Source organism: Solenopsis invicta, chromosome 16, assembly GCF_016802725.1.
Source record: "Solenopsis invicta isolate M01_SB chromosome 16, UNIL_Sinv_3.0, whole genome shotgun sequence".
Taxonomy (NCBI): Eukaryota; Metazoa; Arthropoda; class Insecta; order Hymenoptera; family Formicidae; genus Solenopsis; species Solenopsis invicta.
Window position 1 is genome coordinate 889359 of NC_052679.1, and position 17887 is coordinate 907245.

The 17887-nt window shown below is 32.3% G+C and overlaps 1 protein-coding gene across 1 annotated transcript; it reads right to left on the minus strand.

Annotated features, from left to right (window-relative positions):
• Positions 1-1249: 1249 nt before the first annotated feature.
• LOC105196074 (protein GPR107) lies at positions 1250-17360 on the minus strand. Its single transcript, XM_011161803.2, has 10 exons — positions 17265-17360; positions 13781-13921; positions 10629-10786; positions 10068-10219; positions 7901-8139; positions 7690-7823; positions 6977-7244; positions 6138-6410; positions 5862-6034; positions 1250-5555 (listed from the first exon to the last, which is right to left on the minus strand). Exons 1-10 carry the CDS (start codon positions 17358-17360, stop codon positions 5411-5413), a joined length of 1779 nt encoding a protein of 592 aa, XP_011160105.1. The 3' UTR covers positions 1250-5410.
• Positions 17361-17887: the final 527 nt, after the last annotated feature.

The following is a 17887-nucleotide window of genomic DNA, read 5'->3' on the forward strand; positions in this document are numbered from 1 at the left end:
TGTACACTATATTTATTAATTAAATTCAAAAATTTATTTTATCGCCACTCAACTACATAATCACCTAATTTTCTCGAAATTGAACATCAGCTTTTCTTTCGTGTTACCTACTTACTCTTGTTTTAACTCTAAAATCTGTCTAAATATAACGCGAATATTTTCTGCCGTAAAAAAATAATATCTTTTTATGGTAGGAAATATTCATATCATGTTTAGGCAGAACTTAGAAAAGAAATAACATTTCTTGTTACAAATATACGACGAAATATATGGTATGTAAAAACAGGTCAGTTTCGTGACTAAAACGTAAAATATTTATCAGCTTCCATACGCTTATACGTCGTTATACTGTTGTGTAAAAACCGTATCAGCTAAGTTCTTCTTCCTTTCTTGCCCCAGATGCTTGCCATGACGCGGAAACTGCGCCCGGGTACTCGGTTTCTCTCGCGGAATCTCTTTAACTTTCGCCTCTATATGCGCCTCACGGAGAAGAACCGACAATTCTCCCCTGTTCGCGCGTTTTAATGCAAAACCGCATGCGGCGTTTATGGCGACCGTAAAAACGTACGTGTATACGATGAAAGCGATGAAAGCTCGGCGTCATTCTAAATCTACTTTATCGCCCTTCCGATCCACCACTTTCTTCACAAAATGTAAACCGACTGATTGTGAGTCGAACTGCCAACTAACTCGGTTGCCAATTTAATTTATTATTCTCCGGACTGACCTAAAGATCCGATAATTGAGAAGAGCGATTGTTCCTTATATGAAATATACATTGATCTCGATCCTCCAACGAGAATGAGGAAGCAACTCTCATCTTATCAAGCGTCACGTTCATTCTTCTTGCAAACAAGAAATGCGAAAGAATTATCTCCGTCAAAAGTAAGCTTGATTGGTGCAGTCATCATCGAAATGTTTCTCACGTATCTGGGGGTAGGTGTGCACGTCGAGCAGAGAGATGAAAAGTAACAGTGCTACAGATTAGAGACTATTAAATAAGTTTCTCTAAGCTTCAGTTAGTACTGAATCGGCCACACAACATTCTTAATCATTGACACGACTCTTCGGAATTTTTACATTCACGATATAAATCAGTGATTTTCTTTTTAATTTCTTAAATTTCATTATTGCCATATAAAGTGGAGCGTCAAAATGTTCAACTACGTTTTAACTTATATGACACACAGAAACACAAACGTGTAGTACACGTGGAGCAGCGGGAGGAAATAAAAATAAACGGAGCACGTTCATAAAAATATCTGCTTTATTCTTTCAACTCTTCGTGTCCCATTCGATATATACGACACAGTTATAGTAACAGATGTAACCAAGGCCATATTTACCTTCCACCCAATCGACACAGTGATGTATTCACTATATAATAGCTATGTGTTTCAATATCACAACTTACGTAACGTGAAAGTTGCAGCAATGTTACAGTTATAATTTTAAAAGTAACAATAATGGGATGTTTATATAACTACTTCTTTATGTAACGTTTATGTAGTTCTAACGATCAAGTTCTACATATTGAAATATCGCATACTTGTTATGTAAATAATACACAGCGCTTGCACATTTATATTATATAAAAGGAAGTAATAATTTCACATAACAATTATGATATAAATATCGAGAAATATTTGTTATGTAAAGTATTATTTCGAAATTATATAGCAATTACATGGTGTCGACTGGGTATCTTTTGGACCTTCTAACTAATGTTTATGGATAGACATGACCCTGAATGTAACGACAGTGACGACAATGAATGTATAATAGTAAGTACTATAATCAATCGCGGATCTATATTTTCAGTTTGTAGCTTTCTGTTTTTTTTCCTTTCTCTCTGATGTTTCTGAAAGATTAATATAAAGAAATCTTTTCTTAAAGAAAATTTGATTTACAAAGATATAACGATATTTATAAATATAAGGTATCTGAGCCGAATAAGGCCCAGCACTAATTAAATAAGATTCACTTTTGAATTTACTATTTGAAAACGTGTTTTACGCTTAGAGCGTGTGTTTAAAAAAAAGCCATTGAAAATAGGTAAAGAGAGGTTAGAAAATTGGAACTGACAGTAATACATCTGTTCAGTGCAACAAAAACTTGTGACAAAGTGGGCATGTCTACCATTTTTATAAAAATTTGCAGCAAAGGCCCACTTATATGGCCATTTGTAGTTATGTATGAGAATAATGATCTTTAATTCTGCTAACTTTTAAAAAGCTAAAATTGCCCAAAGCTAGAAATTTCCAAAGATTAAAAGATTAATCAAAGACAAAATTAAAGATAATTATGATGTTTAACAGTAGAGTAAATCCTAAAGGATTTTATTTTTGTGATTAATAATTATTTTAAAATTGATTTAGATGATGTTTAGTTCCTTTGTTATTCCTAATTTATTTTTTATTCAAGCTTTATCATGTTTATAAGCATATAATAAAGTCTAATGTGTCAGTACCAAAAATTTTTTTTTGTTTATTTAAATATTTTGTACGGAAGATATATTTTATTTTTGTGAGTAATTGAAATAAAATTTTTATTCTCATTTAGTCTATTTCAATATCTCTATGGAGAGAATTTTTTAAAAATAAAATTAATTAAGTGGGCATTGTTCGGCTCAGATACTGATATAAGAAATAAGTATCTTGGTGTTTAATATTTTCCGTATCAATTTTATACATATCTTTCCAGTCTCGTCTGCGCGCTGGTTATTTTGTCGGTGACTTGAAACAGTCCTAAATTGAGAGTAATATCACAAATTAAAATTGATAACTTAATAATAATATGATTTAATAATAACACCTAGTCATAGGGAAGATCAAAGATTTCCTACGTTCAAAAAACGTTCTTGCATCCTAAGGACGTTTCCAGGATGTCTTTTAGATAAAGGATGCTGGGGGAAAAAACTTAAAACAATGTAAAGAATTTATTACAAAAAATGTTACTCTATCCAGGATGCGAAATTGAGGCTCACGTAAAAAGACTTATTTTTATGCTATTTGTTTCATTTATATATCGGTTTAATTTCATTTTTTCTTCTTTGACCCTCAATTTTCGCTTAATGTTAAATTGCAATATCACATTTATAATGACGTCAAATACCAGATTTCCTAAAACCCAAAATCCAGATATTTCTAAAATAATAATAATTTTTAGTAAATCCTTGAATTGGTACCAATAAAAGCATATATCCCGTCAGAATAATTTGGCTCTCTAAAAGATTTGAATACAATATTCTTCTCAATTGTGATTCTGTAGTAGCAGAAAATAGCTGGCTACACTGCCAATATAAGTATTCACTGCCAGAAAATGTTAGTAATAATAGAAGTTAAGAGAGCAATAAGCAATTCAGCCAGCAATCAAATTTAAACTCCAAATTTCATAATCACTCAATCACAAAAATCAATCAATCCATATTAGAACAGAGATTGAAGATCCCTGATTAAATAAACCTCTGATTCGATCAGATCCGATTCTATCGATTAGAAACCAAATCCAATTTCATTAAAATTAAAAACCTATTAAAATTAAAAATTATGGTTTAAGATGCAACACATTTTGGCACATTTCTATGTGCCAGAAATTCTTTGACATCCACGATATCTTTATATACCATCATACCATTAGATCCGCCACTAATGATTATATTAATTCTAGTACAATATCGCATAATATCGCGAGAGGACACATACTGTTAGATAAGTTTATTGCACCATTTAATTCGGTCGCTCATCTAAAAGTAATTAAGATTACGAATCACGATACAAAAGTATCCGCATCATTCGCAGGGTAGGATTTTCGTATCAAGAAAGTATCCAACGCGCATGTGTCATGGGAAAAAAAGAAATTGGAAATGTTTCTCTAAATGCCTACAGAAAACAGACTGCAAAAAGCGCGTCGAAAAAGTGCTCGTATTATCGCTTGCATTCTCGCGTTACAGTTGTAACACACTGCGTAATATCACGGAACATTAAGATAAGCAGTTACCCTCTAATCGAAGTGAACGCCTCATTAAAAAAGAAATAGATAAAAACAAGAATTGTCTCACTAATGTTGGATTGAATGGTAGACAACAAAAACGGAAGAGTTAAGAAAATCCACAGTTCAGTGAAATACATAATTGAAGTTAAATCGATGAAATATGAAGCATTCTGATATTTCAAACTTTATTCAGTCGCTATTGTTCATCACATATGCAATATTGACACATACTAGGTTATTCAAATACAAACAAAACTGATAACTTTTGTTAGTATAAAAAAATTTTCAGAAATAACATATCATTTATTTTACATATTTACTCTAAAATTTAAAAAATTTTTCCCAAATTTGCGAAAGTTCTTTAATACTCTTTTCCAAAAGAATTTTTGGTTAAATTTAATTTTGCGTTTTTAATAACTTTAATCATTATTTATTAATCAGTCAAGTCTGTTTTAAAAACAGATGAAAATTATTGGTGCGCGTTAAATCTGAACTATAAAAAAGATGAGAAAGTAGATCTCAACTCAAATTAATAATTGCGCTTTTATAATTTTTTCTTGACCGTGTATAATCAAAGTTTTCTGTATTTTAAATTGTTACAAATGATAGATTCGATGCTATTAACATTAATTTGTAAAACATTTTAAATTTAATGTACGTCTACTGTCCGGCAGTATATTATTAATACAATTCATTACAGACACTACCGACATTCGCGGCTAGTGAACATGTAGTTCATTTTTAATGCGTCCATATCTGAATATATGACTACTTAAATATCTAGTCTCTTGAAAGACATTCATTTTGTAACTCTTTTAAAGTCCTTTGTTTCATAAATTTTGGTTGATTTATTTCTCTCATTAAAAACTTAATAATAATACAATAATAGACGGTTGTAACAATCGTCTTGCTCACTTATTGTTGGTTGTATTGTTACCGAGTGAAGATCCAAACAGTATAGCGCAATTTATTGTGGCTCGCGTTACGAGCAAACGCATGAGAGGATACAACAAAGAATATTTATTAACTGCACATAACCACATGTGTGACTGACTGCTATAACAATAACCAAAGCATCAAAAAATAGCACATTACTGCTAACGTTCCAAAACATATGTCTGTTAAGTAGATAATTCAAAAGTCCCATTCATATTTTAACAACCTAGTACATTTGCGAATTCAAAGCAGAATTTTTTCTTTTCTTCTGCTCCCTCTTCTGAGAAATATAAAATAGATTTGAGAATGTAGGAAACATACGTACACACATATACATACACTCTCTTTCTCTCTCCCTTCATTCATTTCATTTTCGCTTATCATCGCGCTTTCGTTCATCCCTTCAATCCAAAATGTAGCCTCGAAGATTCGTAAATTGTCGGCACATTCGTCGCATGACATGATCTATCACGATTTATCCTCAGTCATACTCGCGAGAGGACTTGTGGAAAAGAGTGTGTCGCTCCTCCTCAGTAGATGGAACTTTTGAAGTTGCGGACCTCACCGCCCTTGGCATTTTGCTCACTGTACTAAAGTCCCTATTGATTCCGTTACCACCGGAAATACTGGAAAAGCGAAATCAATTAAAAGAATTTCAAAACGAGGGAAAATGAGCAAAGTAGAGTTGCCGTTATTTATGATAGATAGCTAAAATTATTCACTTCAATGATTATTTTTAAATACAAACATATTACTTTGCTGCGTATGATGAATCATTGAATTTATTAAAGCTCTTATTTCTGATGTATTAATACGCAATTAATTTGATATATTTTATTTGACACATATATAATAAAATTTATCTTGGAATAAAATATGAAAACATGAGAATTGATAAGAATTTATCAATGATAGATTAACTTCATACATACACGATGTCAGTCTTGTCGTCTTCATCGTCCGGCTCTACGTCATCGCTCGGCACCGTGAAATATGTTGTTGCAGACGCTGGTCGGAATTTGTAGCCTGTCAGAACGAAGAATGCATAAGTTGCCATCTCTCGGAACGTTTCGTCCAGCCATTGATAGTCAAAGCGCACTGTAATCTGCGAAAAGAAATGGTTATTAAATCCATAAGAAGCACAATTCATGATCACAATCGTAAAACTGATACGTGCAAAAATCATTGTAAATCAAAAAATCGCGTACCTTTAGTATGTACATTATAATACGGGTGAAGTATATGTAAAAGACTATCATAATGTAGAAATGCTTAAACAGCATAAGTTTGCGCAAGTTCATCGCTGCTTTATCGTTTGTGCGGGCAACCTCCTCTAAATGTCTAATGCTCCACACTACGGGAAATAAAATTGCACCGCAACACACTAAATCGACGAGTATAAACATGTCCCGCGAAGTCTCGCGACGCAAATTACCAACATCGCTCTCCTCGATTATTATCTCAGCCACGTTTGCCAACACCTACGAAGAAATATATTTCTGTTACCACATATCACTTAAAATCATATATTACGCGATTAGACGTCGTTTGCATCTGTTCAATTATTGGTATTAAATGCTTTGACCATAAAGAGAAATATTAAAATTCCCTTAAACTAAAATTTACTAAAAATCCATCCATAAAATTTTATATTTGTAACTCTCAAGCATTTAATGATTTTAATTCAAATCGAGACATGTTTGGAGATTTAAACTATATTAACACATCGAATAAACATTTTTAACGACGTTTATTTTTGATGAGCGTTTTAAAAATTTTACGTCAAGCACCAATGAACACCAAAACTATTTTTACTAAAAATTGTATAATACTTCATTACATTGCAAAATACATTATCCTTATAATAAAAAATGAAAATTCTACTGATGTAGTGCATATATTGAGACATACAAAATTCGTCCAACTCACAATGTGTTTATAGAAAAAAAAGAATCGATCTCTTAGAAATATTGATTCTGATTAACTGATTATGCGAAACTGATTTACTTAAGCTCTACAAATAAGAAGAGAAGACATCGATATTTACTTGCAATGGTATGACCAACATGAAGAGTTTCTTTTCCTTATCCGAAAGAACGTGCTTTATAAAGTTCCATCCCGTGCCGATGAGCACGATGGTAATGAAAAGAACGGCGCCTTTCAGAAGGTGTGTAATGTAATATAAAATTGCCCATGCCTCGACATGTTCACCCTTGGTCTGGATGAAGTGATAATTTATACCATGGAATAGCAAAGAGAAGGACTTCAGGTACACCAAAACAGCCATTAAGTAGTGGATTTTAAATACAGAATGCCTATAACACGAAAGACATTTACACCGTGTGCTGCAAATGCCTCATCATTATGTCTCGCACTGCCCTGGTGAAAATTTTCCTTAGATTTCTTTGTATATTTTTCAGAATTTCTATAAAAATTTCAAAATTTTTTAAAACTTCCGTATAATTTTATAATATTTTAAAAAATTTAGATTTTTATACGAATTGGATCACTTTTCAGAAGTGCTAAGATAATTTCTCTCTCTTTTCCAGAATTCTTTATATATAAATTGTGAAATGTGTTCTAAGAATTTTTAAATTTCTCATTTTAATTTGAAGAAGAAAACTTATAAACCCTGAGGTAGAAAATTGAGGTATTTTTTCAGAAACCGTCATAAATTTAAAATATGAAAAATTCTTAATAACATTACGAGACATTATACAAATTTTTTTCACCAGGGTAAAAAAATGCCGTTTCCCTTACTTGCTTTTATTAAGAATAAACACCCAGAAGCAGCCGGACAAGAAGAAGAGTAGCGCCATCGTGAAGTACAGAGCCGGCAATGGCATTTCTCCAGCGCTTAGGAAGTTGTCGTTATTAATCTCCGATATTTCCACCTACGAGAAGAATGTTTCTTCAGCGTGTGATACGAACGATCATCCAATCGTCCTAACCGTCCACCAGATAATCTCACCGTGAAATCCATGAGCAACTGTTCCTTGTTATTATCGTAATTTTGACAATTGTGAAAGTAGAGATTGTACAAGCCTTCCTCCTCTTCGCTAGTGACGTCCATGACGAAACTCGTGTTGTACAACCGCTCACCCTTGGGCGTCGTCTCCATCGTTATCGGTAATCTCAAACGGGAGCACGCATCGTTGCTGTCCGACCTGTGCCTCGGATCATTATCGCGAACGCTGGCCTTGTCAATCACTGCGCAGAAGAATTTATATCTGGTAACGAGAATCCCTGTAAAAAGGATCGAGAGACCTAGCCGCACAAAAAATGGAGCAGTCTCGTGCCATTGTCGATTAAATTGTCGACGATGCGTTCGCGAACGGCAATTGAGGCGACACGTCAGTGACAGATGTTTTAAGCTCAAAAGATATTACCTAACCGAACCTTCCAAAATACTTGAGTTTCACGTTATTTATAAGATTGGGGACGAGTCGCGTTAATTATAGCGGCTCTCATCTGCGACGGCGTTTGATCATCGATGTTGCCTCGTAATCGTGCATGTTCATGAATTATAGTTAAAAGCATCCACTCAAAAATTGTGCGGACTGTGCGCTTCAATCATTGTAAACTGGCTTCGTGCAAATTCTTCACATTTGTTCACATTTCTACTTGTTAATTTCCAGTACATTGGTTCAATATGCACGCGTTTTTCGCCATTTATATGCCTTAATATAGTTTCATATACCATATTAAATATATACAACAAAATAAAGAAATAATTGTCTGAGGATTCTGATAAAATAAATAATAAATTAAAAAGTAAATGGAAATGAAAGTTCAGCGCGGAAAAATAATTTTATAGAAATATAAATTTGAACATAAATAGATTTCATTAAGTCATTTATATTAAATGTTTAAGCTTACAGTTATTAAACTGTCGAAACTTTTTGCATTAATATTATCATGCGCTTGAGCGCCCTACATAATTATTTTAAATAATCGAAGATTATTTTCTTACCTACATCTTACAATTAGCTAAATTTTAGATAGTAAAATTGTTGCAGTAAAATTGTTGTTTGCGTGATGGTATAATTCTTTAATTAAAAGTTAAATAAATACGTATACGAATGAACGGTTCCACTGAAGTATCTTAAAAACTTAGCTGAATGCAGGTATAAAAATAACTTTATTAAAAAATGAAAACAATTGTGAAGGATGTTCCAGCACAATAAACAATGCTTCAAAAATTTTGATGCACATATCTAATTATTTTGATGATCCAACAGAATTATCTTCACATCTAGCTAAATTTGTAGACATTTCTGCAAATTCTTTCCGTGTAAATTAATGATTGAATATAATAATATTAAACAAAAGATATATAAATTATAACATAATAATACGTTTAACAAAAATATCTTCTTTCATTACGAATTTATTAATATCGCATTATCTTTACGACGCATCGGTAATCGGTTGCGAATCTTTTGAATTAAATAATAAGCGCCTGTTGGACTTCAAAATAAAATTTCAACAGGATGATAATAAATATGGAACATGTAATAAATGACTCGTTTCAGGATTATAAGTCAAGTCTCCAGTTTACACTTGTTTCATCAGCATTGCAATTTACATCTCTAATATTAGGTGGGGGAAATGTCGAAAATATCTGGCAAATGCCGTGATGGTTTATTTTTGCATCATTGATAACATTTACCAGATGCGTTTCATTTTCGTGTACGTCCTAGATAGGATTTCATTGCTATTCATAGCAAATACAGCAATGATACTTGACTTTTTCAGACTTGACAAATCGCGTCTGAGATCTATCCTTTGCATAATTTTGATGTAATAAGACGCTTATCTGTCACTCCATCGCAATATATCTCTTTTATCTCATAATTATTACGTTTTTAAGCATATGCCAAATGTTGCAAGCCGAACATATATGTCGCATGTTGTGCAATGTCGTGTACAAATATAAACGCGGCTCACGTTACACAGAGAAGAATACCATCAGAATTGACATGAAAAATCGATGAGACAGCAGGCACGTATATGCCGACTTTTGTTAGCGATATTTACTTTGGCGCTGACATGCCACTTTGCATAGTTTTACTGCCACGTGAGGAGGGAAAGTAGAAATAGCTTTGCACGGAATCCCAATGCAGAGCACGACTCACCATGCGATGTGTTCCGTTTTCTCCGTGGGAAGAGCGCGGTATCGCTGAACCTCGCCGACAGCGAGCTCCTCTTTGAACGATACATTAATACCGTGCTGAGATTCCTATAGATGTGTGCTGCGTGCACGTTACTGCTACAGTTCACTTGCATCCTGCGAGTGAAAGATCAAAGTAAAATTATCAAAATGTTTGCTCAAATTGTAAAGGAATGAAAATTTCTGATTTTCTAGGAATTTTATTCAAACTTTTAGGTAAGATTAAAATTTTGCAATGTAGCTTTGAAACAAATTTATTTTATAAATTTTTTAATAATGTTTCTTAATCGTACAATCAAAAAGAGGGCCACTTAAATTTTGAATATAAATTAAATTAGAGAAAGAAATAATATGAATTAAATGACATATAACAACTTGTCCGCAACCTGGCTCGCTAAAAGTATAAAATGCGAAACATGATTAAACATGTTTCGCATTTTATATTTGAGACTCCAGGTTTATCCCGATAGTAATACTCTAATTATATCTAGCATTGTTTCTCATTGCAATTGATCACAATACATACGTTAAATTCTTCAAGTCCATGGTAAAATATATAATCGAGCTGTCATCCTTCTGTTCTGTCTTGAGATTCGAAACATTTTGTAACAGGCATCCGTCCAGATGATTGTGCACGTACGGATTAATGGCATCGATGAGCGTTCGACCCAAGCTGAAACCGAACTGCGAACAAAATAAACATGTCCTTATTATAAACGATACGAAAATAAACTTATGTCAGGCGCGCGATTTTAAAATCGTTTACACTTGACTTTTTGTTCTGTCAAAAAAAGAGATAACGCTCTTTTTTAGATTTTATTAAATCACAGCAATACATAAATTGAGTTTCAAAAAAGCTAAGAAAGAAATAACAGAATCAAAAAAACAGTTTAAAATAAGTTCAAATTTTGAGTGCAACTCATAGCTAATGAATATCAAATCAGAGTTATATAATTTATAAAGATTAATGTTTGACAAAGTAAAATATATGTGAAACTTATATATTTATTTTACAATGTAAGTTCGATGTAAAACTATTTTCAAAAAGGCGAGGTAAGAAATAAAATATAGAGTCGCCAATAGGTCTCTTAAAGTGACACCTTATTTCTTAGAAATTAAACGTTATTTATGTATCTATGATATTTTTCTATATAAAATCTACTATAAACAAATTCTTCAAAAGAAAAAATAAAATGGCACGACTTTCTTTGCAAATTTCATAATTAAAATAATATATGTATTAACAAATAGATCATGTTTATAATGTCCTAAAACTGTTTTATTTCTAATCGAACAAACAATTTTCAAGGGCTATAAGAGCAGAGCTAGTTGTCCGATGAAATGTTATCCTTTTGTTATCGAAAATGAGTAGATGTACAGGGCCGATTCTAACCCAATTTGGGGTGGGGGAAGTCACGTGACACGGGGGAGAGCGGGGGGGGAGGGAGCCCTCCCCTTTATTAATTAAATTAATATAAATATAATTAATTTAATTAATAGTTTGATATAAAATTAATATAAATTTAATTAATTTAATTAATAAAGGGGGGAGGCTCCCTTCCCCCCCCCCGCTCTTCCCCCGTGTCACGTGACTTCCCCCACCCCAAATTGGGTTAGAATCGGCCCTGTACATCTACTAAAATGCTATTGTAAATTCTTGCAGAGATCGCAAAAAACCAAACTTATTTTCGTGTACGCCAATATTATTATTTTGGAGTAGGCGGCCAAATTATGGATGTCTGTGTCAATCATCAGAAAATCTTCCTCGAAATTTTTTATTACTTCATAAAAAAAAATAGTCGGATCTATAATTAGCAGGAGACGTCTCAAAAGAAACGTGTGTGTTACGTGATAACCAATAATTTAGTCATTATCAATATATCATATTGTACCTCAAATACACACGTTTTCTCTGAGATGTCTCTTCTAATCATAGATCCGACTATTTTGATGAGGTAATAAGACAATTTCAAGGCAGATTTCCTGTTTATTGGCACAGACATCCATAATTTGGCCACCTACTCCGAAATTATAACATTGGCGTACACCGCTCTTCGCGGTCTCCACAAGAATTTTCAATGGTGTTTTCGATAGTAAAAGTATAAAATCTCACCGCACAACGGATCGCGGTAACTTGCGTGTCAATGCGAGTGATATTAGAGAACATCTATATTATCTGTTACATACGTAATTTCACTGCTTTGTTTTTACACCACACACACACACACACACGCGCGCGCGCGCACACACACTCCATTAACTTGTAAGAATTTTGTACAGATGACAGATGTGAAAGAAAAAGAAAATGAAAATACAGCATCACTACCTATTATGTCGATTATGTAGCTTATTATTGCATATTTTACAAAAAAATTAATTATTGTAAAATTTGGAACGATATAATAAAAACTGCTTTATCATCTAATATAAAAAATACTTTGTAGTAGTTTCTATTTATGTTTTCAAAATTTTATTTTTAGTTTTTGTTTAAGAAATATAATCTAAAAACAAAATGATACATATATCAGCAACTTTCCTTTATATTCATATGTATAAATTAAGTTATAAAAAAATAAATAAATAGAAAATAAAAGTTTTTTGCGCAGTGATAAATAATGTGGCGATTTACAAATGTTTTTAGACAACAATAAATCAATAACTATATGCACGTGAAATATTTTGATATCTTAATAAACTTTATGTTTAAGTGTAAACTTGTTTACACTTTGTGTCGCAAGTCATTTACGAGTCTAACAAGGTGATGATGTATCCGTACATTCTCGCGTTTATTTATAAACGCGGATAATTCTCCTCGCGAAGGTACAAAAGGTAGAAGATATCTATTGCTGTACGAGAATGACATATCGCTTTGTTACAATGTCGCTGTCTCATGATTAAACAATTTAGTTAAGCAGGAAAATAAAACAAGCTTTAGGATCACAAATTTTTTTTACATTAGATTGAAATTACAAATAATATTTTGAAAAAATTCAATTATAGAATAGCGCATAGACTATCGGGAAGATGCTGAAAATAGTTATTATTTTGTAATGAGTGGATAGAATGAAAGGAACAAAGTTAAATTGTTTAATCTATTTAACGACATCCTTTTTATATTTAGGGATTATATTGTTTAAGAAACCTATTATTTTTAGCATATAAAAGAATATGCACATATACACATGTACAAATAAATGAGTTATAAAATAAGTTATAAAAAAAGCAACAAATTGTTTAATTGTAAGGTTAATGATAGGTATATGCTTTCGAGTTAATAAACTCGCACGATAATGGGATTTTAAAAATTATTAACTCTCCGTGATCTTATAAGAGCAGTAAAAATTTTAAATAGTAGTTGTATCCGCGATATACATAATCCACTTAAAAAGATTAAAGATATTAAACGTATAGATTGCACAGTAACATTGACATAATAGAATAATTATATTTTGAGACAGCATTGCACACCGTTTTATATCAAAATGTATAGAGGGGCACAAAATAAAAATTAATTTCTATATGTTTACACTCGCGGAACTCTCGTTTCAAAATTTTCTTAAAAAAGTATCACCAAATTTCGCAGAAAATCTTATATTGACTCAACAGTATATACGGCAAGCATACGTATGTGCATATCATTTGCGGAAATTACCGAGCCGATTATTATTAGCGACTCACCACGGCCTTGTTCGCGCTTTCCGGTGTCAGCTTTTTCTCGGTGTCCGCCGGCTCGAACTTGAAGTTCGTGAGATTCACGGTCAGCATGCCACCCTTGTAGAAACCGAACGTGCTCAGGGTAATGTAGTGTCTGCAGTCTTTCTGAAATACGAACGAGATACGTTTTTGTAAGCAAGGATAAATACACATGCATTTCGTGCACATAGAATATCAATTTTATTGTTAAGAAAAGCGTTTGTTCAATTTACTTGTTTTCTTCTAGCAAGTAACTATTATCTTTAAAAAAATAATTTCTTGATAATTGTCTTAAAATATTTTTATCACAAATTTTCGAAAAATTATACTGAAAAAAATGTATATTTCTTTGGAGAATATTGTAAAATTGCATAAAAAAAAGTCAGAATAATAAAATAAACTTTAAAATAAATAACAAAATTATTAGGATTCAGAATATATTTTAAATAAATTTGATGCTTATGATAAATTTACGGAAATATTTGAAATAAGTAATATTTAATTCAATTACCTGTATTATCTATATATTTTTGTGAGTACACAGAAGTTAAGGAAATATTACTTGTTTTAAATAAATAATAAGTGTATTTTTTAAGATTATTGTTAAGAGAAAATATTCTTTGTAAAGATAACCATTATTTAAAAGAAAAAAATTAAAACCCGAGTAATCACTTTTCTTAGTAGGAGAATGACATTCTGTGTGTAGAGACGAAAAGGTAGGATGAAGAAGAATTGAAGGTCCATTGTGAAAAGGATGCCCTCTGAGGGAAGAGAGGGGCAGGGGAATTCTTCTGTTCTCATCTCTTTAGAAAAAGTCTCTGGAAAAGAACGATTGATAAAATGATTTTACCTCTCAGAATGGCAAATAAAAACGGTATATTTTTTTGTAATTTTTGATCTATTGAATTTGATTCTGACCTTCAATAAATTTTAATCCATCAAAAAGATGTTAAAATTATTAAAGTAGTACTATAAATAAATTATTATTCTTAAATTCAAGTTTTTAATACGATATTAATTATATATTAATTCATGTTTTCCTACTAATAAAATATGATATTTTGCATGTCTAATAGTTCATGTTCTCTTTGATTAAAAAAAAATTAGTTATTAATATTTAAACACAAAGGCATCGATGGAAACTAAGTAAAATATTGACTAAAGTATTTAAGACCATTGAATTGTGCATTACACTTTTCATAGTTTATCTCTCAGAATATTCTATTGTAGCATTTTACTATTGAAAATTGTAAGATTCACATAAAAAATATTTTCAAGCACTAAAATCAGCTTTGACTGAAAAAGACCTTTTTTACTTATGAATTTATTGTGTTAATAAATTAGCCAATTTTTACTTAATATTGTTTATTTTAATATGATTACACTTTCCTTATTATACCGTTCGTATAATAGCTTGTATATTTAACAGTTTTGTTCTAATTTTAATATAATTTCTTGATAAATTAAAATTCTTTTTTTAATTCGGAATCAGATATTAAGCAGCTCGAAAACTACAAAACAATTTTTTTTACTTGCCACTCCAAGCTAAAATCGACCTTTTACCGAGCCTTTTACTCATCGTTCTTTTCAGGAAAGCTCTGTACTAGCTCCGTTGTAATTAAATAATTAGCGTAATCAGTAACAATGCGTCACAATTTTCCTAAGACGCGGTCGCGAAACCATCTTGCAGAAAGATATTCTCATGCAAAGAAAAGCAATTAACTAATTTTAATTTTTTTGCGAAGTATCCGGTTATCTTTAAAAAGAATCTTTTTTTGATTATCTTAAAATACACCCATGAAATATATATATTTTTTTTAAACAAGCAATATTTACTTAAAGAAAACTTTCTTGTACACAGAAGAAGAATATATACTCGAATTAAGTAAATATTATGCCAAATATTTCATAAGACATTCGCAAATCTATTATAAATTCACTATAAGCATCAAATTTATTCAATTTATATTTTAAATTTTAGTAATTCAATGCTTCAATCAAGAATATTAAGTTAAAGCAAAAATTTAATATTTTTCCATTTTGATTTTTTTTTATAAAATTAATATTTTTCGAAAAAGTATAAATTCTTTTCTTCGCTGTGTAACAATGTTTTTCTAAAATTTGTGATAAATACATTTTAAGACAATTATTAAAACAATATTCTTTGTTAAGGATAATCGACTTTGTACTTATTAGAAGAAAAAAATAGACTAATTGCTTTTCTTGGCACTAATTGCTTTTTTTCTGTGTATACACAGAAAAAAATTGTGCCAAGAAAAGCAATTACTCAATATTAGTTTTCTTTTTTTAAATAAGCGTTATTTTTAGAAAAAATATTTTTTTTATAATCTTAAAATACACTTATCATCAACTCAAAACAAGTAATATTTACTTAAAATAAAATTTTGTGTACAGAAAAATATATTTTTTAATTACTCAAGTAATTATTATTTATTTCTAATATTTAATATTTCATAAGTTTAAAGATTCGCAAATCTATCATGTCCATCATAAGCAATTGAAATTTATTTACTTTAGATTCTGAATTCTAGTAATTTAATCCTTCAATCAAGAATAAATCAAATTATAACAAAAATTCGATTTGCTATTATTCTGACTGGTCTTCAATATAATTTTATAATGTTCTTTAAAAAAAAGTATAAACTCATTTTTTCCAGTACATGATAATAAGTTTTTCTAAAATTTGTGATGAGTATATATTCATACATATTGAAAACTATTTGTAAGTATGTTTAAGAGATTAAAGGCCCGGTTGCATCAACATTATTTTAGCTTTAGCAAGACTTAAATATGTCTATCTTTATTTATTTAGAAAGAAAGATAAAGCCAGATGTATGTTTAAGTCTTGTTTAAAGCCAAAATAAGGTTGGTGCAATTGAGTCTGAGCGTTAAATATTAATATTTTTTATAATTAACGAAATATTCTTTGTTAAAAATAATTGTTATTAGAAGAAAAAGAAGTTAATTAGGCAATCGCTTTTCTTGATATAATAATAGTTTTCTATGTGTACGGTTCTCTACGTTCCGCAAGAATCTCGCGTGACAATCTCATCAGCCAGGCATGTCTATCAACTATCAGCTGCAATCCAATGGCAACAGTCACGGACGGTTCATCGTCACAGTCGACATGACCGATAATTATCTCTATAATATGAGGCAACCTTACATATGACGCGTTCCGGAATTATCGACGCGCGCACGATATACCGCTCGTCTCCCACGATGGTCGCGGATACGTGCTTACAACGCACGTCCTTCGCCTTTCCTCTCGCAGGATCTTATCCCACGGTATCCCACGTCTCACCGTGTGCGCGTTAATCGTCGCAATTCATCAATAAATACGTAGGCTTGGATTTATCAGAGAGCGTCGCTTTCTTTCCCTCCCCGCGTGATCGGGCGCGTGATAACGATAATGATGGACGCGCCAGCCGTCTGGATAGAAACTAACCCGTATATCCAGCTTGTGGATCCTCGCATTCGCTGCGGCCACTAGCAGCAGAAGCGGCAGGCAAACGCGCGCCAGGGCAATCACGTTCGACCGCATTTTCTTTTTCCTTTCTCTCTCTCTTGTCACGCCGCACCGACCACCACCGGGTGTCAACTGTCACATCACAAAGAACGGCGTGCGCCGCGTTAAATAAGAACGCTTCTTGGTTCTCAGTTCCTCGCGCGTCAATACGCGAGCAGGGACTGAGGCGGCTGCTCCGATAGAGTCCGGCTGGCCTGACACAACCGGATGAGGTCGGAACCACCGGACCGGACTCCGCTGACACGCGTCGTGATCTACGTTGTTGTGAAACGAAGGAACGAGCGAACCGGACCTCGTACCGCGTGCGACGCGTGCACGTGAATCTCTAAGTTCACGACATGACCGCAAGATGTTCCCGGTTGCCGTCGCGGCAGTCAGAAGAAACGTTCTCGCATCAAACGTGTTTTCCTTTCTTTGTACGAGACCCCAAAAGTCGCGTCTCCGTTGTGAAATACTTCCTTTCGTTGCAGGGCTGGATAACGACGCTCGACGACCCGTAGCTTCCCGTTCTTCGAGCGCGTTTACATCGTTCCTCGTTCGCA

Excerpts from the sequence above, each read along its gene's own strand:
- LOC105196074 (XM_011161803.2), bottom strand. The coding sequence starts at position 17,360 with ATGCGGTCGAACGTGATTGCCCTGGCGCGCGTTTGCCTGCCGCTTCTG. Across the intron at positions 7,245-7,689 it reads TTTATTCTTAATAAAAGCAA|GCATTCTGTATTTAAAATCC; the intron begins GTAAGGGAAACG and ends TTCGTGTTATAG. Across the intron at positions 5,556-5,861 it reads GACGACAAGACTGACATCGT|TATTTCCGGTGGTAACGGAA; the intron begins GTATGTATGAAG and ends TCGCTTTTCCAG.